The following is a 23,497-nucleotide window of genomic DNA, read 5'->3' as shown; positions in this document are numbered from 1 at the left end:
TTCAGAGGGTGACTGTATATTATGCAGACACAGCTCCATCCTACAAAAACGAGGTTGAGTACTTGCAACAACCTGTGGCTCCCCAAACAAGTACTTATTTGTTTTTCCTTCCTTCCTCTTCTTCTGAAATGGGGTCTTATATGTCCCAGGCTGGCCCCAAACTTGCTGTGAAGCTGATGAGAGTTTAGCATGCCTAATCCCCTTACTTCTACCTCTCAAACACTGGGACTCCAGGCATGGACCACCATATGCGCCTACGCTCTGCGGCTAAGAGCATTTGTTCTTGCAAAGGACCCGGGTTTGATTCTCAGCTTCCACATGGTGGTTCACAGCCATCCATAACTTCTGTTCCAGAGAATTCAACCCACTATTTGACCTCTGGTGCACAGCATGCGTGTGGTGCACAGATAAACAAGCAGGCAAAACACCCACACACGAGAAAATAAAGTAAAAAACAACAAAAACAAACAAAAACCCACTTTGACAAAAAGCAGTTTAGGGGAGAAGGAGTTTATTTCAGCTCACGCTTCCAGATTACAGCCCACCATAGCGAAGACGCCACAGGGACAGGTGCCTGAAGCGGCTATTCACATCTGAAGTCGAGAACAGAGAGGAGAAGGAACACATGCATGCTCGCTCGCTTGCTTCTGCTAAGCTGATTTCTCCAGTCGTCAGCACTTCAGGGATGTCTGCCTAGGGAATGATGCTGCCCACCATAGGCTGCTGTTCCCGTATAAGATAATCGCCCACAGAAATGCTCTTAGGTCAATCCAGTGTAGACAATCCCTCATCAGCACTTCCTCTCCAGGAGACTCCAGGTTGTGACAAGTTGACGTCGCTACATCCCTAACTGGCATCCCTTTACCTGGAGTACTGGCTCTGGCTCTCCAGGACTTTCTTGTTGTTTGTGTATGCTGGGGAAGGAACACAGCCCTTACCATGCTGGGCCTTTGCTCTGCCACTGGATTCTGCCACGAGTTTCTACGGTGGGTGGTGTTTCTCAGCCTCCTGACCCCACCCACCCATGGGTGGTCTGTGAAAGCAGGTTATGGTCCCTCCTTAGAGTTCCTACTTCAGCCGGGTACCAGGTGGAGGCAGAGATTCTTGGTTCCTAAGACGTCCTCCTTGAAGGTAAGGCGGATGGGGCCACATCTGGGGACCCTGATTTAGGGGACCTGGATCTTCAAAGCTGACTGGGACCCCCCAAACTAGAAGATCACAACTCACCCTGAGATCAGGACAAGAAAGGAGGGAAGGGGAAACTGCTCCCTGGCATCAGTAATGGGCAGGCCATCCTTCTCCTGGTGTCTACTTCCCCCTGGTGGCCACCAGACTAAAGCTGGCCTGGATGTCCAGCCTCGAAGTCAGTGGCTTTCTGCAGACTGAGCATCGGTGAGGCCGAAGCCAGGAGAGACGTGAGTCTGAGGCAGGCCTGGGCTGTAGCGGGAGATCCTAATACAAAGGAAGTAGCTGGAGAAATGACTCAGCAGTTAAAAGCACATATCACTCTTGCAAATGACCTAAATTTGGTCCTCAGCCCCCAAGCTAGTGACTCACAGCTATCATTAAATCCAGGGATCTGACAACCTCTTCTGGGCTCCATGGGCACCCGAACTCACAAGTCCACATTCCCATACACAGGCAAATCATTTTAAAAATAAAATGTCTTGGGCTGGAGAGATGGTTCAGCAGTTAAGAGCACTGACTGCTCTTCCAGAGGACCCAGCTTCAGTTCCCAGCACCCATGTGGAGGCTCACGGCCATCTATAAGTAAGGTCACAGGGGATCCGATTTGTCTTCTGACTTCAGTGGACACCAGGCACACAAATGGCAATATACATACATTCAGGCAAAACATTTATAAATATGAGCTAAAATAATCTACTTTTTAATCTTTAAAAAATTAAAATAAAAAAATAAAGCCTTAGGGCTGGAGAAATGGCTCAGTAGTTAAGGCAGTGGTTCTCAACCTTCCTGATGCCTTAATACAGTTCCTCATGTTGTGGTGACCCCAATCATAAAATTATTTTCATTGTTACTTCATAACTGTAATTTTGCTACTGTTTTGAATCATAAAGTAAACATCGGTGTTTTTCGATGGTCGTAGGCAACCCCTGTGAAAGGGTCATTTGAACCCCAAAGGGGCCTTGGTCCACAGGTTGAGAACTGCTGGATTAAGCGCTGGCACTACCCTTGCAATGAATCCCAACTCTGTCCCCAGTGCCCACAGCAGGTGGCTCACAAGCACCTGTAATGCCAGCCAGTCATTAGACCTGTAATTGGGTCACACCTCCTCCCCAAACCAGGGGTTATTCTAGCTCTTCTCTTCATACATATAATTAAAAATAAAAGGAAACTCATTTTAAAAAAGCCTAGGACGTCCCTGTCCTGACAAGAGAGATTACATCTAGGAAATTAATTCACCAGAGGAGTCAAGGATGCTGTTGTTCCACTCTTTGTAAGGAGCTGGAAGAGGACACCCGGGGGCGGCCACATGTTTGTTGACAGCTGCTAAGAAGCCCATGCAAGACCTGAGCTTGTGTCTGTCTGACTCCAAAGCCAGCACCTTTCACTGCCCAACACAGCTCCTCAAGGTGATTTCTGCCTACCACAGGGAAGAGTGGAATGGCATGGTTTAGATCCTGCTTCTCTTACTAAATCGTGACACCAGGGAGGTCGCTCAACTGCTCTGTCTCATGGTTCCCATTCCTGATGGGGTCCCCCACTGTGCAGGTTGCATAAAGACCCTAGAGTGGTGAGGGACCATCCTGACTTGCCCAGCCCTGTGTCACATGGGTTCAGTATCCTAGTTTGTAACCCCAGCGACTGGGGAGATTGAAACAGGAGGATTGCCTGGGTGACAGAGTTCGAGGCCAGCTTTGGTAACTTAACAGGCCTACAGGGTGGCTAGATGGTCAGAGTGGAAGGCTTCTGAGAGGAGGAACCTCACTGTAGTAGTGCCTCAGTGGGAAGATGCAAATTGGCCGTAAGATGCCCAGACTCCCGGGCTGGAACTCTTTCCAGCAGACATTGGAGAGCTACTGAAGGTTTGGAGCAGAGGTGGAGCATTTGTTTTAATGAACAAGTGAGCATCCGCTAGGCTGGAAAGACACTAAGAGGAGGTATGTAAGGCAGAGGGTGGGCTGGGATGGGGACCCTTGGATCTCTGAGTGGCAGACTGTGGAGGGACCGTGCCAAGACCACTAAGGGGTAGCAGAGACATTGGCAGAGCTCAGATATGCTGGTGCTGCTTCCCACAGTGTGCTGGTTCAGAGAGAACCGCAACGGAGCCTCCCATTCATCTCTGGCTAACTGGAGATTCTTGTAAACGTGTATGCACGTGTGTACATGTGTGCGTGTGTGTTTTGTGTGAGCGAGCACGTGTGAACCCAAGGACACCCTTTGGTGTGATTTCTCAGGAACCTCACTTGAGATAGGCTCTCTCACTGAAACTGGAGCGCACCAATTTTCTAGACTGACTGGCTGGCGAGCCCCAGAGATTCATCCCCCCGTCTCTGCTTTCCCAGTTCTGGGAATACAAGTGTCTGCTGCCATGCTCAGCGTTTTTACGTGGGTGCTAGTGACGGAACTCAGGCCCTCACGCCTGTAAGGTAAGGACCTTACTGACGGAGTCACTTCTCTAGCCTGTGAATATTCATTCCTTCATTCTTTGGCTAGTACTTCTCAGCCCTCCTATGAGCCAGGTCCTGGGACTGAGACGCATTTAGAACACTGTCCTTTGAAGTCTTGAAGGTTTATTTACCCATTCATTCTGTAACATCTACAGGGCTCTGGCCTGTGCTTCAAGCAAGCCAGGGGTGACGTCAGGGGTACAGGGAAGGTTGCTGGTAGGGAGGCAGGAGATGGTCATGAATAGGTATGGTTTGACCCTGTGATCATGTATCCATGTCAGGGAAAAGCAGGAAGCCAGTGAAGATACTGTTGGCTCCCTCCACGCCCAGCAGGTTGTTCTTGTCTGTGGCCTGCAGATGAACGATCTCATCTTGCTCCAGCTTCAAGACCACGCCACCTGTGGTGACCTGGTAGGAGTTCTGGGTATAGTCACAGAAGGTGAGGACCTTCTGCATGTGATCCCGATCCCAGCCACGCACGAGGTTCACGCACAGGTTCCCTCGGGAGCTGGCATGGTAGGTGAAATAGTAGAGGCCAGGCACTTTGCAGGTGAACTTGCCGTTGCGTGGCTCAAAATTTTCATTCACGTTGGTGAGCACCCTGTCAAAGCGGATGGCCTGGTCCCGTCGCAGGGGGTTGTTGATGGTCCTCAGAGCAGAGAAGGCTACTTTCTGGGTAGCCTTGTAGTCTCCCGAGTCACCTTTGGGACCAGGGGGTCCGGGAGGCCCTGGAATACCGATAGGGCCAGCAGGGCCCTTGGGACCAACTTTGCCTGGAGTCCCAGGGATCCCTGGCTCCCCTTTCTCTCCAAATTCACCATGGTCTCCAGCCAGTCCAGGAAACCCTGGAGAAACAGAATCAAGAGAAAAGAGGAAACTATAGGTCACTGTGGGGGGGGGGGGGAGGAAGAGATTGGGCCAGGACCTTGGTTGGTTCCTTGCAACTCTCTGGGTTTGACTTACTAACTATACAATAGTGGGATTGCCAGAGAGAGCCTCCTAGTCTCCCTCTATGCCAGATCTTTAACTCTTGGTTGGGTTTGACAATCACAGGAAGCTGATGCCCAGGGGTTGAGTGAGTGGTACCCCCATGGAGAAGATGTGAGCCCTATTCTTGTCCTCAGCACACATACCCTTGTCAAGCTTAAGCCTAAAGCAGGGGCAATGAATTCACAGCACACATGTTATCCCTTCTCTTTCTTAGCCCATGGCAGACATCCTTAATTGATCACAGAACGCCTTTGCCTACGCCTAGTTGTGAATGGTAGAATTTCTCTCACATCATCACTTTATGCAGACGTGGTCCCACCACCACAAGACATAAGGAATGTTCCAATAGAAAATCAGCCCAGTGCTGAGAGTATACGCTCTAGAGACACAGATATGTCCCATGCAATGCCTGCCATCTTCAGCTGTGTCACCTAGACACAATGAGACACGGTCTCTGAAGCCCAACTTCCTCATCTGTGAAATAGGAATGGTTGTCTTTTGAGGAACTGTGAGGATGTAGTGGGCTTCTGGGAGAAGAGGGGCTGCCACAGAGGGAGTCTCATAGCTCATGGATTAAATGAAGCTGCATTTCCAGAGGAAGTTTCATAGCAAGGAGCCTCTGCAGCCCACTTCTGCCCTGACTTACAGATGAGGGCAACTGCTTACCCTGGGGTCAGGGCGAGTGCAGGACTGAGGCACGGCATGGAGGAGGAGCCATTGTTTGGTCTGAGCCTTACTACTGCCTGGGCTGCCTCCCCACACAATTCCCCTCTCTGCAAAAGGGCAAACAGAAGCCCTTCCTGGAAAGGTACTGGAGTCTCAGATTCTCTTGCAATCTCTAAGGTAACTCAGGAGGTAGAAGATGGGGCCATGGCCAGCAACATTAGTGTGTTCCCAAAGTATACAGTACCTTTCTCCCCTTTTATCCCCAAAGTGCCAGGCTGACCATCAGAGCCAGGAACCCCAGGGATGCCGGGGATGCCAGGGATGGCTGGGGGCCCAGTGCAGCTGCTTTGGGCCCAGGAGACATGGAGTAAACCCGGGAGCAGCAGTAGCAGTGGGGTTGAGACCTTGTGCCACCACGTCTTCATCAGTTCAGCCTCGGGGGCCTCCTACAGGGTGAGACCATGTGGAAAGTTACTGCCACGGTAGCTTCTATCATTCATTAGCCCATCCCTTCATTTATGCATCTACCCATCCACCTACCCATTTGTCCTGTCCCCATCTCTCCAACTATTCATTCATCATTTCAAATAACCATCCATCCATCTCTTCATCTGTTCATCCAGCAATCCTCCTGTCCATCCACCCATGTCTCTGACCATTCATTTATCCATCATCAATCCATTCATCCAATAATCTTGTTTCTATCAATCCACCCATCCCTCCAATGACCCATCAATCCATCTCTCCAATCACTTGTCTAGTCTCCACCCACCCACCTATTCATCTATCATCTACTGATCTCTTCGGTCATCTATCTGCCATCATACATATCTCCAACAATCCATTCATTCATCACCTATCTCCTCATTCATTTATTTGCCATTCAGTCATTCACCTACCCACTTCTCCATTTGTTCATCCATGCACTCATGTATCCATGTATGCATGCATGCATCCAATTGTCCATCATTTGTCTGCCCATCTGTCCATCCATCTAATCATCCATCCATTCATTCCATCATCCACCCATGCATTCATCTATGCATCCATGCACCCACATATTCACGTATGTGTCCACGCATGCATCCATATGTTTACAGATTGCCTTTCATACACAAGACCCTGAGGGTCCTGTGACAACAAAGCAGAGATGGCCTCTGCCCCTAAAGTCCTTTGTTACTAAGAGGAAACACTCAACAAGTACAAAAACAAACCGAGATGGACACGGACTGATGGGTGCTCTGGAAGATAGGCCATAGTGCCCTGAGGGAGGAGGGTGGGCTGGGTTAGAGTGGGCTAATCTCCTATCTTCTCCACAGGGGACAGTAATGCTTTGCTGAGATGTGAAGGCTCAGAAGGGACTGGAGCAGAAAGGTTCCAGAAACGTATCTCAGACGTTAAAAATACTTGCTGTTCTTCCAGGGTACCTGAGTTCAGTTCTCAGCACCCTCATGAGGAGACTCACCAGTATCTGTAGCTCCAGCTCTGGGGAATCCAAGGCCTCTGGCCTCCTTAGACACCTGCGCTCACCCACACCCACCCACACCCACCCACACCCACCCACACCCACCCACACCCACCCACACCCACCCACACCCACCCACACCCACCCACACCCACCCACACCCACAACTAAAACTAACAGAATGGTAGACATCCAAGCATGCAGGCAAAATCAAAGAAAATAAATCTAATTTATTATTATTGTATTAATTAATTTTTTGTTTTTGTTTTTGAGATAGGGGTTCTCTGTGTTGCCCTGGCCGTTCTGGAACTCTCTCGGTAGACCAGGCTGGCCTTGAACTCAGAACTCCACCTGCATCTGCTTTCCAAGTATTGGGGTTAAAGGCGTGTACCACCACGGTATGGCATAAATCTAATTATTTTTAAAAACTTCATTAATAATAAAGTATAAAAAGAGTGTTGCAGGAGGAAAGAAGGTGTGGCCTGAGGCGGGACAGAGATAGACCAAAAAGACTCAGCACAGAGGTTCCTAGGGGACCGTGTCTCAGTGACAGAGCTGTGTGGCCCCTTTCTCATCCCAACTGAGAAGAAAGCCATGGACTGTTTTGAGCAGGTCAGCGTAGACATTCTGCAAGCTTTTCCTCCAGGAAGCGCTCCCAGGCCATGCCCCGGTGTGTGGAGCAAAGGGTGCCCTGCCCTTCTCTCGCATAGCTATGGAGACCCTGCTGAGAACAAGAAAGCCTGAGTTCTCCCACGGCATCTGAGAGGTGGGTTGTGCTGGACTGCCCATCTCACAGATGAGGAAACTGAGGCCCGACCATTAAAAAATACTCCCAGTGTCACCTAGCAAGCTCTTCAGAGGGCAGGGCTAGGACAGGACTTCTCTCTAGGCACAGTTTACTGTTCCATAAGATGGGGACAACGCTGATCTCTCTCAAGCCTCAGACTTGGGGAGGCCTTGGCAACTTCTTGCTTGGACCATCCGACTCTTCCGCCAGCCCATCATCACAGCCCTTCATCTTTTTCTACTCTAGAATGGAGCCAGACCAATTTAGCTCTAAACTCCTGTCTGCTGGCCCCTGGCTGTGTGACCTCAGGCAGGTGTTTAACTTCTCTGGTCTCTGACATGGTTCATTTCTGGCTTCCAGGGCTGTCCACGGTATTAAATGAGATAGCACGGGGAGGGTTAAGGGCCCTTGGGCAGCATGTGTCCTCTGCAGATATGGCCTTGTCACTCGGGACTAACCAACAATGACCTCCAAATCCAGGTGTTGAAGACATGTGACAGTGTGGACCAAAGAGGCCTAGGTTCTTATCCTGCCTCTGCCTCTGCCTCTGCCTCTGCCCTGCTGACAGCACCAAGCTTGGTCTCTGCACACATAAAAGGCTCTGTTCTCCCCAGAAGGGGTTTTGGAACCAGAGAGGCCAGGGAGGCCAGCGACCGGCTGCAGATGACCAGAATGTAAGAGACAGATGTGGTATTTGGTTTAAGTCTCCATGGTTCCTGAGACCCCAATCCTAGGGGCTCCAGTTCCAGGCTACCCATCCCCAGCACCAAGGTTGCCCCAATACTTCTACCTCTACTTCACCCCAGAGAGCCTGTGCTGTGGATCTGGCTTAGGGCTCTGAGAACTCAAAACAATTAGTAGTTCAGGTGTTCATAGCTAGAAGCAAGGCCTTTTGTTGGCAAGTTAATCCACCTCTCTCTCTGCCCTGCCCTGGCATGCTCACCTGTATACGGAGTCCTGATGTCCTGTGATAGACACTCCAGGTCAGACAGCCGTGGGTTCTCAGAGCCCAGAGCCTGGTGCTCTCTACAGAAAGCAGAAGTGTGGGTCCCTAGAATCTGGAAGGGCCTTCTCTTGGTGTCCCCTCCCAAGGCCCCACAGACTGACCCCCCACTCTCTCACCCTTCTGTCCCCCCATCCTGCTGCCCTCAGGGAGTTTCAGGTCCTGTTTCTGCTCCTGGGGAGGGAATTACTGGAAACAGGGGCTGTGGCCAGCACGGTTTCGTCAACTCAGCACCCCTGTGGATGGGGGTGAGAGGACAGCCTGTCCTCGGGGACTGTCCCCACAGGCTGCTTCCTTGCAGAGCTTTGTGGACACATGGCTTCCATGGGGACTCGTGTTCCTCCATGGATGCTCATCTAAGGCCTGTGCCCCGGCTTCACAGACAGAGACCCTGATCCCTATGGCGGTTCTGCCTTTCCAGCTAAATACTCTCAATACAGGGAAGCCAGAGGGAGCCCCAGTTTCCCCCACTATGTGATGGAGCCATGAGTATATATATTCTGGCTCTCACAGGCCTCCAAGTGGATAAAGAGCAGGGCTGGAGAAGAGACAGAGCAGGCTAGTGCACCCAACCCATGAATTGTGAATGTCACTTCATGTCCTCGGCGTCCCCTTATCTCTTTCTGTGCCTCCCGCTCTCCACCTCTACCCTCTTCTCTGTCTTCAGAAAATAATCTAATAATGAATTTTAAATGTATTCATTACTTATTCATTCCCCTCCTTCCACTCCCAACAGGGGCTCGGAGCCCTTGACAATAATAGCCACAGGCAGGGGACTGTTGCATGGGGATCTAAAGGCGACACCAAGCGAGAGCTGCAGAGGAGCTTGGAGGTCACTGTGACCACCCTGTTCCTCCTTTTACATTCGGGGAAACTGAGGCTCAGAGGCAGGAGTCAACAGGCCTTTTGAGCTATAGCTATAGTTACTGTGAGAGTTACCTGGGGCCTGGGGAGAAAGCCCCAGGTAGGAACAATGAGTCCTTTTCATAACTGAGGTTGGACACTGAGTGTTTCTGTGGTAAATGCCGTCAAACAATCAGTGAGTCTCAGAATCCATCTCTCAGGGCAGGGCCTGAAGCCAGAGAGCCAGGGTCTGGCTGTGCTCCTGTGGCCCTATCTACGGCCAGGTATCACACTGCTCCAGGGTGGATACCCAGTGGGTGCAGGCACTGGGCTCTCCTGGAAGCTTGGAGAGGGATTAGAATTCTGCTAGGGGTATTACCTATGGATGGAAATGAGGCATTAACTACCGGGAGGAGAGGGAAAGAGGAGAATACAATGAAACCAGATCTCTAGGCTCAGCCAGGTTCACAAAAGAAGAGAGCGCTGAGGGCTGCATGTGAGTGGGTCTTACTATGTAGCCTAGGTTAGCCTCAGACTCCTGTTGCCTGTCTCCTGCATACTGGGGTTACAGGTATGCATCATGACACTCAGCCTCAGGTCCTCCTGAGGGTCTCATGGCTGCCGGTGCCTAAGGAAGTGCCAGTAGGAAAAGTTCAGCCTGAACTTGAACCTGGAGAAGCAACAGGGTGAAGAACAGGAAATAGATGCGGTGAAGGATTTGCGACGGCCATCTCAAGTTTGAACTCCAACTCTCCAAAGCCTGTTACCAACTGGAGTTTCCTCAGCTCTGCAGCAGAGATGGGGAAGCCTGCCTACTGGGGCTGTTGGTGAGACAGGAACCTTAAAAGTCCAGGGTCGAAGTGCCCTCAGACACAGTATTATCTGTATTTAGAGGAGCCAAGGTTGGAGCAGGCAGGGTCTATACCTGGGAATCAGGAGCTGAGGGGCCCCTGAGGCTTGGTGCCTAAGTGGGAGGTGGTGTCTCTCCCTCCACTTCCTGATAGAGGGATGGCACCTACATGTGGAAAAAAATGAGAGAAACCCAGTTGCCCAAAGAAGTCCCCTGAAATAAGGGCCTCTTTCTGCATCCTGCCTTGTCCCAGCCCTCAGAACCCACCTGCTCCACATGGCCAGTAGGTTGGCATATTCTAAGGTCTGCTCATCTTGATGTAGCAAGGACAAGGGAACAATTTTGGAGGAGAAGGAGTGGGGGGTGAATGAACCTTGTTGTTCATTTCCCAAGTACAGGCACTGGCTCTGACTCCACGGCTGACATAAGCACAGCATTGATTTTTTTTTTTTTAACCAAAGGAAAACGAGAAGAAAGATTTATCACACGGGGCATCGCTGGGCGAACTGCTAAGTGGTTGATGGAGGGACAGCTGGGGATGCTGTGGCCAGTGACCCAGATGCAGTGAGCCAAACGGGTTTCCTCAGCCCTGGCCTTCTGTTATGTGTGCGTGCGTGCGTGCATGCGTGCGTGCGTGCATGCGTGCGTGCGTGCGTGCGTGCGTGTGTGTGTGTGTGTGTGTGTGTCTGTTCCCTTGCATGTGCACATGCACACATCTTTATTTCCCTCTGTGCCATCTTTTCCATTTCATGAACCTCTACTGTGTGCCAGGTGGGCACCACAGGGTCCAGCATAGAGCTGCTCACGGTCCCGTGGGGAATGCTGAACCATGGATAGGTGACAAGAGCTGTTCTGGGGGCCACGGGACCATGTGCACCAGATTCATCCACAGCCCACCTACTGCTGCCTTCAAACAAAAATCTAATTTCATTTTAAATGTCTTTAGGCTGGTATTATATACTAGCAGGCTTGGGAAACTGAGCTCTAGTCTTGAGTTTGAAGTCCGATGAAAAGCATTGTGGGGACTCGTGGAGGAGTCAGGGCAGGCCTCATGGAGGAGGTGATCTTGGTTGAAGGACATTGCCCGAAGGTGTGTGGATAGCTTCCACAGAGTGAAGGGACAGCCAAGGTGGAGGCATTGATGTGTGATGTGACCCCAGGCAGGATGAAAGGGCCAAACTGGACACAGAACGCTCATTCGCCTGAGTTGAGGATGACTTATTTATTTTTTAATTGGTGCCAAGGATACAGGCTAAGCTGCGTCCTTGTGAGCCTCCCATGACAGGCTGAGATCCCAGCTGACTGGGACTGCTTCTCCCAGACGGGGTGGCCTCCCTCATACCTCTCTGCCCCAGACAGTTACACATTGTGATTTTTTAAGTGGTGTGTGTGTGTGTGTGTGTGTGTGTGTGTGTGTTGGGAGGGTATATACACTATGAGTACAGGTGCCTGTGGACTGCCAAAGAGGACATCAGACCCTTTGGAGTCCCAAGCAGTTGTGAGCTGCCTGGCGGGAATGCTGGGAGCCAAACTGAGCCACTTCCTCTAGTCTGACAATTGCACTTTGCATTTTCTGAACTCAGGTACCCCCAGGGGCCGCCCTGGTTCTCTGAAAGCTGCAGTGGTGTTGTCAGTCCCTGATATCAGAAATTTTCTAGACCAAACTTAGCAGCTTAAGGGCAGCCATGTTTTAGAGAGCTTCCTGGGGTTCCTAGAATTTGTGTGGCAGCCGTCAGGTTGTGTTCCTCCCTGCTCTCCATGTATCCATGTTCATCTCAGAGCAGGGGTGGGAATATTAGGCACTGAGAAGAACTTACACACTAGCTACTATGGGTTTCTATGGGCTCATTCATTTGTTCGTTTTTTTAGTTGTTAACCCGCCTACTTCGGCCCAAGTCATCCCTTCACTCAGCACGAACTCACAGAGGCAAAACTGCACAACCCAAGTTCAAGGCCTTCCAGTGAGAAATCCGGGCCACACATATTTAGTGACCTTTTTATTTATGTATCTCCCCACCTGAAAACAAACAAACAGTCTCAAAGTATTGTCGAACTGCCACAGGGAGTTCCTGAAGGAGCTGGGTCAGGACCCAGGCAGACTCGTGGAGGAAGAGGTCAGCAGTGTGGAAGGGTCTGAGTGAGGATGGAGGAAGCCGAGGAAGTGAGGTGGGGGGACGGGGGCTGGAGCCAGCCTGCCACTCTAGTCGGGAAAGAGCAGGAAGCCCGAGAAGACGCTGTCTGAGCCCTCCGTGCCCACCATGCCATTGTAGTCGTTGACTTCCAGCCACACCTCATCGCCCCTCTGCTGCCGCAGCAGAACTCCTCCCGAGGCGACCTGCTTGCTATTGAACAAGTGGTCGCAGAAGCTGGTCACCTTGGCATGGTTGTGGTACAGCTGCACGCACAGGTTGGCCGTCAGTGAGGCGTGGTAGACAAAGTAGTAGAGGCCGGGCACTTTGCAGGTGAACTTCCCTGTGCTGGTGTCATAATCCCCCTGGGGGTTGGTGATGACAGAGTTGAACTTGACCACGCCATTGGCTGCTGGGTGCTGGGAGGTCTGCCGGGTGACGGTGAACACTGACTGGTGCTTCTGCTTGTATCGGCCCTCCTCACCTGGCTCCCCAGGAGGTCCGATGGGGCCTGGATGCCCTGGCAACCCGACGGTCCCCATGGGGCCATTTTTCCCACGATGGCCAGGCAAGCCAGGCTCGCCCTTCTGACCCTTGGGTCCTCGTGTCCCGGGAATGGCTGGGATCCCTGGAAAGAGAGCAGACAGGAAGGGATAGGGGACAGGAAAGGGGACCCCAAGTGGGTTTGGCAGTGACCTCTAGCCTATATTATTTCCCAGATGGCTCTGGCCAGGGGGAAGGGGCAGGCTGTGTGTGTCTGAGGCGGGGGGCTCTCCTTTCGTCCTGCCCTTGATCCATCCCTGTCTCACTTTCCAAATCTGTGGTGGAAGGAGCAGGAGAGGGGCCCGAGTGTCAGTGAAGGACAATGGAACAAGAGCAACTATGTGGCTTTGAGCTAGTTGTTTGATCTCTCTGGACCCCAGTTTCGACATTTGCAAAGTAGAAGCAAATCATGCCTCTAAAGGATTTGGGCCTTGTTTTCCCCATTTGTAAAGCATGGCTGAGACGGTCATCTGCTCTGGGAGATGAAAGTTCACCGTGCTCAGAGAACACCAGAGCTGAGCCTGGTACCAAGGTGATCACAGAAGTGTCCCTGGACAGCCTGTAAATAGGGTACGTACCCTAAAGTGCAGCCCTGGGGGGGCCTCACGGGCTCCCTGAGTAATTCCTTCCAGAGTTGCTCTGTCCTCATGAGTTCTGTTCAGTCCCACCCAGCCTCCCTCATGCCCGCATCCCACTGATCCCCCAGAGAAGCATGTTCACTTGGAGGAGGGATCCCCACCCCTACGCTCCCCTCCTCCCTAAGCCTAGCTGCCTGCTCCTTTCCATGGCCAATCCCTCACACCAGGACACCCATCGGAACATTCTAGGTGACATTCTGGCCACCTGCCCCTTGCTTCTTGATTGACAGAGACCATCAAACCTGCCAGGTGCTTAATTTTGCCACAAATGCAAACTTATTCAAAGCTGTGACACCCTGAGGAGCAGTGACTACAGCGCCTGTGTCACAGATGTGGAAACTGAGGCACTGCATGGTTAAGACTCTTGTGCAAGCTGGCACAGGAGGAGGTGATGGGTGTGGCTTTGACCCTGCAGTTAGTGCACCCAGAATGACCAAAGTGGGTTCCTAAGTGTCCACCTGCATAGTTAACATGCTGTTACCTGTCCTAAGGACAGGGGTTCTCCTTAACTCACTTAAATGAGGACAACAAGCTACAAGGTCACCAGGGTCAGCTGGAGGCTGAAGCCTGTACTCTGAGGACACAGGAACTAGGCCTACCCAAAGAGAGGCCCACAGACTCACCTGGTTCACCCTTCGGCCCCGGGAGTCCATCATGTCCATCCTTCCCAGGAGTCCCCGGCAGGCCTGGTATCCCTGGGATTCCATAGCAGCTGGTGCTAGCCTGGCTCCTGAGCGGCAGAGCCAGCAGAAGCAGCAGCAGGTAGAGTCCATGTTGGGGCTGGCAGCTGGGCCCTACATCCATCCTGAGAAGAGGCTGCGGGGTGGGGTAGGGAGGGGTTGGTACTAAGCTCCCCACTTACCATTTTCCCCTCACTGTCCTGCCCCCCTTCCATAGCCCTTCACCCTGGGGAGCCCACATCTATCCACAGATGAGGGCTGGGTGGATGATGGATGGATGGGAGTAGTCAGGTCTCTTCTAAGGCCCAGGACTGGGCTCAGAAAACAGAGCTAGTCCTTGTCCTATGGTTTAGGAAGGGACTTGGGCATGGGGAGGGGGGGGTTGCATATCACTCCCACCGGGGCAGGGTCCCAATCTCACCTGAGGGTGTAGGGGACTTCAGGCCTAATCAAAGAGATGTCCTGTTCTCCCAGGCAGGAGGACAGAATGGACAAAGAACTGCCCAGGGTAGGCTCTGGTGCCCCTCCCCCCACATCACCCTAACCCCACATCCTCTTTCCAGCAATTTCTCCTGACTTGACACTTTCTTTTAGGTTCTGAGCCAGGCTGACCACAGTGACACCTCTGCCCACCCCTTCCTTCCCTGGCCGTAGGTCATGTGTGATGAAATGGGGAAATATCTGCTGTCCCCTCATCCTGGGAACATGGGGGTGCATGCGTGCCTGTGTGTGTGTGTGTGTGTGTGTGTGCGCGTGCGTGTGCGTGTGCAGGTGTGTGTGTGTTGCATATGTACGTGCATAGGCCTGAGCCCAGGGCACAGGGGCAGGATGGCCATTGAATTTGTAGCCCCTCTATGGCATTCACCATTCCCGAGTCTCCTTGTCCTTCCATCTCCCTGAGGGGAAGTTATCGTCCCTCTTCCAGAAGAGGAGACTGAGGCCTGCCCTAAGTCACACACTGGATGGTTGTCAGGGTGACCCCTGTGCTCATCAGCTCCCCCAAAACAAGCCTTGCATGCAGCTGTCAAATGGTGGGTTTGTTCTAGAAACATCTATACACCCATTCCATTGTCAGGCTTGGGGAAGGACGCCAGGGTGAGCTTGATTACCTCAGTGCATCGGCTGGTCTGGCTAGAGAGACGGGGCCTCAGCTTTTCCTTGCTGGTGACTCCTTGTTCAGCAGACCCATTGCGGCTCTGCAGGCCCATTTCCCCACTGGGTGTGGGGAGCCAGGGCACGACTAGCACTAGCTGTCTTTTTGCTGAGCCCCTTCCACCTTGGTGTGGTTCCTCAGCCCCATCATCCTGGCCCCCACCTTGGCTCTGGTCCTAGGACTCATGGTGAGACTTCTAGGATAAAAGGAAGTTTGGGGCAGCAGAGCATCCCAGTCTTGCCCCTTTTATCTCCTGGGCTTGAGTAGGGTCCTGTGTAGGGCACCATGCATGTGCTACACCCTGACCCACACTAGCAGTTCAGGCTGCCCAGCTAAGTGGCTCTAGGGGTCTTGCTTTTCTAGTCATTCTGAAGATTCCTCCCCGTATAGCCCAGGATATGCCATGAGGCCAGTGTGAGAACCCACTGGCATCCCAAGGCTGGGAGAGCAGACATAGTGTGTTCTGCTTTGTGGGCACGGCCATAATGGAATCTACTCTCTTCTGTCTTGGTTGCCTCTTGCCATGTCTATTTCATCCAGCAGGTGGCAGTCTCGGTCTGTGCTCAGCCCTCTCTGCCCCGCCCACCTTTCTGCCTGTCTCAGCTTACAGGTTCAGAGGAACTGAGATTTGCAGGTGAAGGATTGAAGACAGGCTGGAACGCAGGTTCAGGAGGGGTTCAACACTCTCCTCTACTGGTTCAGACATTGCCCCTCCTTTCAGGACCCCACAAAGTGAAGGGAGCCCTCCACTTTGGGGCCAGACAACCTGGTTTAGATCCTCCATCTTCCAGCAGGGTGGTTTGACTCCTGCTTCCTTTCATGGGGCCCCAGTGCCCACAACTGTTTGCATTCCGTGCCTATGGAAGCCAGCACATGGGGTCCCCAAAGCCAATGTCTTTCCCAGCCTGTGGAGGTGTACATTTAGGGGTCAGGGAGAGCTAGGGACAGAGTGGACGGAGAAAAAGTCAAGGAGCTTTGAGGGTTGTGTGGTTGCCTGGAGCTGAGGGGGCCCACTCTCCCTAGAGTGTCCCACTTCTTTCCAACCTCAGAGGCTCCTAGCTGCAGGGAAGGGACATGGTTTGCATGTCGAAAGGGACATGCAGGATGTGTCGGGATAGCTCTGAGACCAGGTGCACCAGCCAGTGAACAGGAGGGATCATCCCTGACTCTGAAGTGTGAGCACACGGGGTAGGGGTTAGTGTGGGAGGAAACACAGGCTTTCTTATTGCTGTGTGCAGGAGTGTGTGTGCGTGCATGTGCATATGTGTATTTGGAGAAATAACATGTGTGCACGTGCACATACGTGCACAAGCGCGCATGTGTGCTTGGAGAAGTAACTAGTGTGTACCTCTAAGGTATACCTAGTGTGCTAGGAAGAAGTCCTTGGGTTCATGTTTTGGTGAGGAATGGGTGAGTCTCAGCCCAGGAATATGGGACATTGTAAGTCTTGAGGGTAGTGTGTGATTGCTGTGAAACTGTGTGTGTGAGGCTCCGTGTGTGATTGTGTATGAGACTGTGATTGTGGGAATACTCTTGAACATGCAGCATCCTCATCTGCACCCTCCCCACACCCTCCAGGCTGCAAAGCTGTCAGGATAGTCTTCTTGGAAACCCCCCAGGAAACCCAGCTCTGGGAAAGACTGCTGGGTGTCCTTGAGCCCCTTGTTTGCCCTCTCTGAGCTGGGCTGCAGAAGCACTGGTGGGATTGGTCCAGCATAGCTGGAAAGACTGGGAGGGGGTTGGTCAGCCAGCCTGACTTCAGCCCCAGCTCTTCCCCTGAGGTGATGACCTGGGGCTTGGTGGCCCCTGCTCCAGCCTCAGTGCCGTCATCTTGGACATATGGTAAGAATACCCACCTTGGCACTTAGCTGGCAAGACGGAACAAAACAGAACAGTGATAGGCCCTGCCTGCAGTTTTCACACACTGGTCCACAGCAGCCCCACCCCCACCCCGCATCAGAGCTTCCATTACCAGCACCATTTAGCAGATTTGGAAACTGAGGCCACTCCGTGTGATCTGGCAGCTAGCAGGGGGTGACATCTAGATTGGAGCCAGGCTGACGTCCCCTTGCCCCCTTGCCACCTGCCCACATTTGTGTACAGTGCCAACACTGTAGTCTCTCAGGCAGTCAGCAGTGGCCGATTTTTGTGCCCCCTTCCTGCCCAGTGCCCAGAACAACGACTTCTCCCCAAGCCACAGATACAGATGGGGTCATTTATTCCAGAAAATGTTTGAAGAAACCCCTGGGCTGTGTGCAGAGAAGCACCGGTCCTCAGGGTCCTCCAAGCCAGCCCTGCCCCCGGGGTAGATGAATTCCGGGCTCCAACTCCTTCCCTGAGCAGAGAGAAGGGGTCCAGGGCAGGGTCCCATAACAGGGAGTGGAGGAGATGGCGGAATGTGGGGTGGCTCCCCAGCTCAGGCCGAGGGGAAAATGAGAAACCCACTGAAGATGCTGTCGACTTCAGGACCTTGGTAAATGCGACCCTTTGGAGGGTCCTTCTTGATCCACACTTGGTCCCCTCGCTGCAGCTGGAGCACAGTGCCCCCTGATATCACCTGGAAGAGCCCCCTGCTGTTGGTCTCACAGAAACCCATGGTACTCCTGTCTTGGCCCCGGGAGGAGTACATGATAGACAGACAGAGATCCCACTTGGAGGCCACTTGGAAGGTGAAGTAATAGAAACCGGGCACCGCACAGATGAAGCGGCCCGTGTTGTTCTGGTATGGGCCCTCCTCGTTGGTGATGACCTTGTCGAAGATAACTACATTGTTGTTTGTCTGTGGGTTCTTCTGAATGGCTGAGAAAGCTGGCCGGGGCTGGTCCCTGATATTGCCTGGGTTGCCTTTGACACCCTTCAGTCCTGCAGGGCCGCTGCTCCCCGGGGGTCCAGCGGGCCCTGGGAACCCCATGTTGCCTGGTTTGCCAGGGAGTCCATACTCCCCCTGGTCTCCTTTAAGGCCTCGGATGCCAGTTCGGATGCCAGGAGCTCCTGTGTGGAAAGAACAGATTGGTGGATGGGGGCATCATGGGTATGGAGTCCAGAGCTGCCAGTCCTCACAGAAAAAGCCTTTGCTTTAAAGAGACCAAGTCGGACTGGTCTGACTGGCTATGTGGTGTTGGGCAAGCATCCCAACCTCTCTGAGCCTCTGCTTCATCGGCTAAAACAGAGTGAAACAAAAGCAATCATGTGACAGACCCCGAATTCTAGGAAATGTGGGGTTCTCTGGCTGCTCAGCTGAGTTCTGCCCATGGCTGTCACTTCACATGTCTCCAGGTCTCCAACTCCTTTCTCAGATTTGGGACCTCAGGCGGGGACATGATGTGTGTGTGTGTGTGTGTGTGTGTGTGTGTGTGTGTGTGTATGAGTGCGTGTATGTATGTCAAATTGTGTCAGAGTTGTCCTTTCAGTCTGCTGGAGACCCAAGAGGCTACAGAAGACAGGGGACTTTCCTTTCTGCTCTGGGCTCTGGTCATAACCCCCTCCCTTCCAGTCCCCTCAGGGTGACATGTTCTGACAAGGTAGCATGGACAGGGGAGCAGGGATAGAGTAGGGGGCTGGAAGGAAATGCAAAGGGAGTTGTTATTGGCTGATTTTTCTTACATGGTTTTTGGTTTCTTTTTTTGTTTATTTGCTTGTTTGAGACAGAGTTTCTCTGTGTAGCCCTGGCTGTCCTGAAACTCACTTTGTAGACCAGACTGACTTTGAACTCACAGAGATTCATCTGCTTCTGCCTCCTGAGTGCTGGGATTAAAAGTGTGCACTACCACCCAGCTTAATTTTTTTGTTTGCTTGCTTTGGGTTTTTTTTTTTTTTTTTGCGTTTGTTTTTATCTCTTTTACATGCCAGGCAGGGCTCACTGCTATAGGTTGACTTTTCCCTACACCCCAGGCAGGGCTCTGCCTCCATTTTACAGAGAAGGTCTGTAACTTGTTTGAAGTCAACTAACAAGGCAATGGCTCCTGACTCTAGATTCTTGGGCTCTGTTATTTAGACTTTGGCATCCATCCTCCACGTAGCCTATTCTGCAGAGGAGGAAATGGGAGGGCCATGGAGGAGCTAGAAGGGTCACAGGGAGGCCTGGGGTCAGGGACAAGGTCCCAGAGAGAAGGCCGGGCCCTCGGTTCCGGGGAGAACTGCTCACTGTGATGGCTTCCTGGAACCCAGACACGACAGTGCTGCTCAGTACCACCCCTAGGCCGTTGCTTTGAGGACGGCAGGATCGGGGGCCCAGGAGAGAACGCTTACCTGGTTCCCCTCTCTCTCCTTTGAGACCCGGCCTCCCTGGGCGGCCAGGGTTTCCTGCAACCCCATCCTTCCCATTGGGTGCTCGGCAGACATCCTGGGTCACTGTGGATACCAGGGTCATGGCCAGCACACAGGCTATCAGCCATCCCCGAGAGGCCTCCATGACGTCCCTGTAGAGACAACGGGAATCCTGGGCAGGCAGGACAACCAGAATCACACATCTGTCCCACAGTGAATCCCACAGGCAAGGTTCTGGGACCCTGTCTGGAGCCTTCGTGTCCTCCCATGATTTACACATGTCCTCAGCACCTGTGATCAGTCATAGGTTCCTAACCCTAGCCTTAACAATGACCTTGACCCTAGCCCCTAGCCCTAACCATAACCCCAACCTTAGCTCTGACCTTAAACCTAACACCTAATCCTAATCCAAGTCCATAGGTGCTAGCTCTAACTTTAATCCTGACCTTGACTCTAACTTTAACCTTAATCCTACTTCCTAGCTCTAGCCCGGATCCTGACCCTGGTCCCGACCCTGATCTTAACCTTAGTCTTGATCCAGACCTTGACCCCTGCACCTGCTCAGAACATGATCCGATACCGACATAGACCTCCCCGCTCTGGGGACACGTAGGCTCACATACTCCCACACATGATGGATCTCATTGAACAAATATTTACCAACCGTCAGCACTGTTTTAATTACAATCTCCGGCCCAGATGGCAAGCTATGCACGCTCATAAGCTTTTACAGACATCTGCCGGCTCCCCGGCAGCCTCAGCCCCCTTTCTACATCCATACACGAACTGACTGTCCCTGCAAACCCCTCTGCTGGTCCAGCTGCTGGACCCTGGCTCCCTCACCCGCCTCTTGCCTTTCTGTGGTTTTTGATGAAAGAGAGACAGGACCCATTAACTCTGTTAGAACCGTGGGTCTGGGTTCTCTCACCTCACCTTCCCCCAAACTTTGGCCAGAGGCTAGGATCCCTCCACCCATCAGCTCTGGGTCTTAAATCAGTAACCCCCCCACCCCTATACATCCTTCTATAGAACCAGCTAATGGCAATATTCTTCCCTCCCTGCCTCAGTTATCCAGACTGCTCCAGCTACCTTGTTATCCCAGCCCCCTCCCCCTACGGCTTGGCCTCACCTGCCTCCGTGGCCGGCTCAAACTGGATGTTCTGGCGCTTTGCTGGTGGTGGGACACCCAACAGCAGAGGGGCGTCACCAGGGTGCCGCCGAGTTTCACATCCTTTCCCACTTCCCCTTCTTGGAATCTGCCCCCTGAACTTCCCCAGGGCCAGACATCAGGCATGGAAATTTTAAGCAGACCTCAGCAAGACTGGGACACGGGACATCCTATCCCAGCCACAGTTATGAGGAGGGGACTCTGGAGGAGAGCAGCATGGGGCTTCGGGATCCAGAGAAGCAAAGAACACCAGGACGGAAGGAATCTGACTTCGAATCAGTAACGGGGGGGGGGGGGGGGGGGGGGGGGGGGCTTTTTTCTTGAATAGGGAAGACACAAGAGTTCATGGCCAAGTGCTTGTAAAATTCAAAGCAGAAGGAACAAAGAGGCTGCTGGGAGCAGAGAGGACAGACCACGGAGAGGTGGAGGCGTGTAGCACTTGGTTTCAATCTCAACACTTCCTAGCAGCTGGTCTTCAGGAAGTTGCCACACCTCTTCACTCTCGGTTTCTCTTTCTTCCATTCTCTCTGTCTCTCTCCCTCCCTTCCCTCCCTCCTTCCTTCCTTTCTTTCTTCCCTTTGTTTCCTTTGAACAGGGTTTCTCTGTGTAGCCCTGGCTGTTTTGGAACTCACTCTGTAGACCAGGCTGGCCTTGAATTCAGAGATCCACCTGCCTCTGCCTCCCAAGTGCTGGGATTAAAGGTGTGTGCCACCACGGTTGGATTACAAGTGTGCTCGCATTGTGCTTGGTTTATTCAGAGCTGGGCGTCAAACCCAGGGCTTCATGAATACTAGGCAAGTATTCTACCAACTGAGCTATATCCAAGTCCTTTAGTTAGTTAGTTAGTTAGTTTTGGTTTTTCGAGACAGGGTTTTTCTGTAGCTTTGGAGTCATTCTTGGAACTAGCTCTTGTAGACCAGGCTGGCCTCAAACTCAGAGATTCACTTGCCTCTGCTTCCCGAGTGCTGGGATTAAAGGCATGCGCCACCGCCGCCCAGCTATCCAAGTCCTTTAAATCAACATTTAAAACAGAAACAACAGAGCCACGAGGCTGGCATGTGCTTCAGCTTGGAGACTTGCCTGACATGTGTAAGGTCCCAAGTTTCATCCCAGCATGTTTTTTTTTAAAGACATATTTGTATATGCAATATTTGCATCATATTTGCAGGGTTTTTTGTTGTTGTTGAATATACCAGGAAAGATTAGGAACTCAAGGCCACCTTGGTGAGTTTGAAGCTAGCCTGGACTCCATGAGGCCATATATAAAGCAACAACAGAAACCAAAACAAGGGCCAGAGAGAAATCTCAGCAGGTAAAGGCACTTACCATCCAGGTTGGTGACCTGAATTGTCTTCTGACCTCCGCATGCGTGCTGTGGTACACAAGCACTCCTACACACACATAAATAAATAAGCAAGCAAATGTAACAGAAGTTTCTTAGAACATGTCAGCTTTTGTGGCCTAGGAAGGATGAGACCAGCAGAACTCCACAGGCTCAATGAAGGCACCCCAAATTCACGTTTGTATCTACAGAGAAAAGAGAAGGAAGGAAGGCATTCCATCAAAATAACAAGAGTTCTGGAAAGTTTGTATGATTGTTGTGTTAGAAGCAAAACAGATTAAAGTTCTTTTGGAATCAAGCCTGATGATTAGAGCTCAATTCCTGGGAGCCACAGGGTGGAAGATGAGAACTCACTTTAGAAAGTTGACCCTTGACCTCCACGGGGACTCTGCATGTAAGAACAAAATATATAACTAAATGTAATGCAATTTTTTTAAAAAAGTATAGTTCTGTGGGACAATAAAGCCTAGAGGAAAACCATCGTTTACATCTCTGCGAGGTTAAAATAATCCTGAGTTGTTAATTTTCTCCCCGTTCACAGCTGTCTTATAGAGCAAACAGTGCATTATGCAAAGTGACATTTCCATGAAGTGGCAGGCGACCCTTGGCACTACTTAGACACAACTCGAACTTGGCTTTGAACAGACGTGGTTATCTGCCTGCCTTGTTCCCACACGCTGGGTGAGTTTCCTCATCAGGCTGTGCGCACGCCCCTGCATTCACATTCACACACTTAGCACTAGCCTGGGGAGTGAGTGGGTCAGGGCTGGGGAGATGGCTCAGTGGGGAAGGTGCTTGCCTTGCAAGTGCAAGGACCTGAGTTCAATCCCATGCCTGTTTATAATCCCACTGCTGGGGAGGTGGAGGCAGGTGGGCCTAGTCAGTGAATTCCAGGCCAGCGAGAGACTGTCTAAAAATAGAGACCACCAAGGCAGGCAGAGCCCAAAGAAAGACACTTGTGGTTCTCAGGTTGTCCTCTGGCCTCCACATGCCGTGCACACACACACACACACACACACACACACACGGGTCAGCAACAACTGCAACAATATTGCACAGGGAACATCTTCAGGCACATACATTGTGAGTGGGCACTTTCTTGTCCACAGAGCTCAGATTCATGGAGGGGAGGCAGTAGACTGAGACAGGAGCATACTCATGAAGTCATGGTTCATGCTTTCAGTTCATGCATAGTGGAGTCAGGGGCCTAAAAAGTAACAACGCGTGTGTGTGCATGCGTGTATGCGTGTGTACATGTGCATGTGTGTGCATGTGCATGTGTGTGCGCATGCGTGTGCATGTGCATCTGTGCATGTGTGTATGCGTGTGTGCATGTGTATGC

At 52.0% G+C, this 23,497-nt stretch overlaps 3 protein-coding genes across 5 annotated transcripts; all 3 read right to left on the bottom strand.

The window, feature by feature from the left end:
* Window positions 1-3,738: 3,738 nt before the first annotated feature.
* Window positions 3,739-8,644, bottom strand: C1qb (complement C1q B chain). Its single transcript, XM_048443270.3, has 3 exons — window positions 8,484-8,644; window positions 5,533-5,734; window positions 3,739-4,477 (listed from the first exon to the last, which is right to left on the bottom strand). Exons 2-3 carry the CDS (start codon window positions 5,711-5,713, stop codon window positions 3,897-3,899), a joined length of 762 nt encoding a protein of 253 aa, XP_048299227.3. The 5' UTR covers window positions 5,714-5,734; window positions 8,484-8,644; the 3' UTR covers window positions 3,739-3,896.
* Window positions 8,645-12,218: 3,574 nt separating this feature from the next.
* On the bottom strand, window positions 12,219-14,806 carry C1qc (complement C1q C chain). The gene is made up of 3 exons (XM_048443271.3): window positions 14,648-14,806; window positions 14,170-14,362; window positions 12,219-12,993 (listed from the first exon to the last, which is right to left on the bottom strand). The coding sequence occupies exons 2-3, from the start codon at window positions 14,348-14,350 to the stop codon at window positions 12,437-12,439; spliced, it is 738 nt and encodes a 245-aa protein (XP_048299228.1). The 5' UTR covers window positions 14,351-14,362; window positions 14,648-14,806; the 3' UTR covers window positions 12,219-12,436.
* A 2,774-nt stretch (window positions 14,807-17,580) lies between these two features.
* Window positions 17,581-20,923, bottom strand: C1qa (complement C1q A chain). Of its 3 annotated transcripts, none has more exons than XM_048443272.3 (3): window positions 20,775-20,923; window positions 19,628-19,817; window positions 17,581-18,370 (listed from the first exon to the last, which is right to left on the bottom strand). In XM_048443272.3, exons 2-3 carry the CDS (start codon window positions 19,788-19,790, stop codon window positions 17,796-17,798), a joined length of 738 nt encoding a protein of 245 aa, XP_048299229.1. In that variant the 5' UTR covers window positions 19,791-19,817; window positions 20,775-20,923; the 3' UTR covers window positions 17,581-17,795. The 3 variants fall into 3 exon arrangements, with proteins under 3 accessions (XP_048299229.1, XP_048299231.1, XP_048299232.1); XM_048443274.3 differs by having other exon boundaries at window positions 19,628-19,797; window positions 20,779-20,916; XM_048443275.3 differs by having other exon boundaries at window positions 19,628-19,797; window positions 20,775-20,915.
* Window positions 20,924-23,497: the final 2,574 nt, after the last annotated feature.

Source organism: Myodes glareolus, chromosome 6 (genome assembly GCF_982192425.1).
Source record: "Myodes glareolus chromosome 6, mMyoGla1.1, whole genome shotgun sequence".
Lineage (NCBI taxonomy): Eukaryota > Metazoa > Chordata > Mammalia > Rodentia > Cricetidae > Myodes > Myodes glareolus.
The sequence above is the reverse complement of the archived record's forward strand: the minus strand, read 5'-3'. Positions and strand labels throughout refer to the sequence as shown.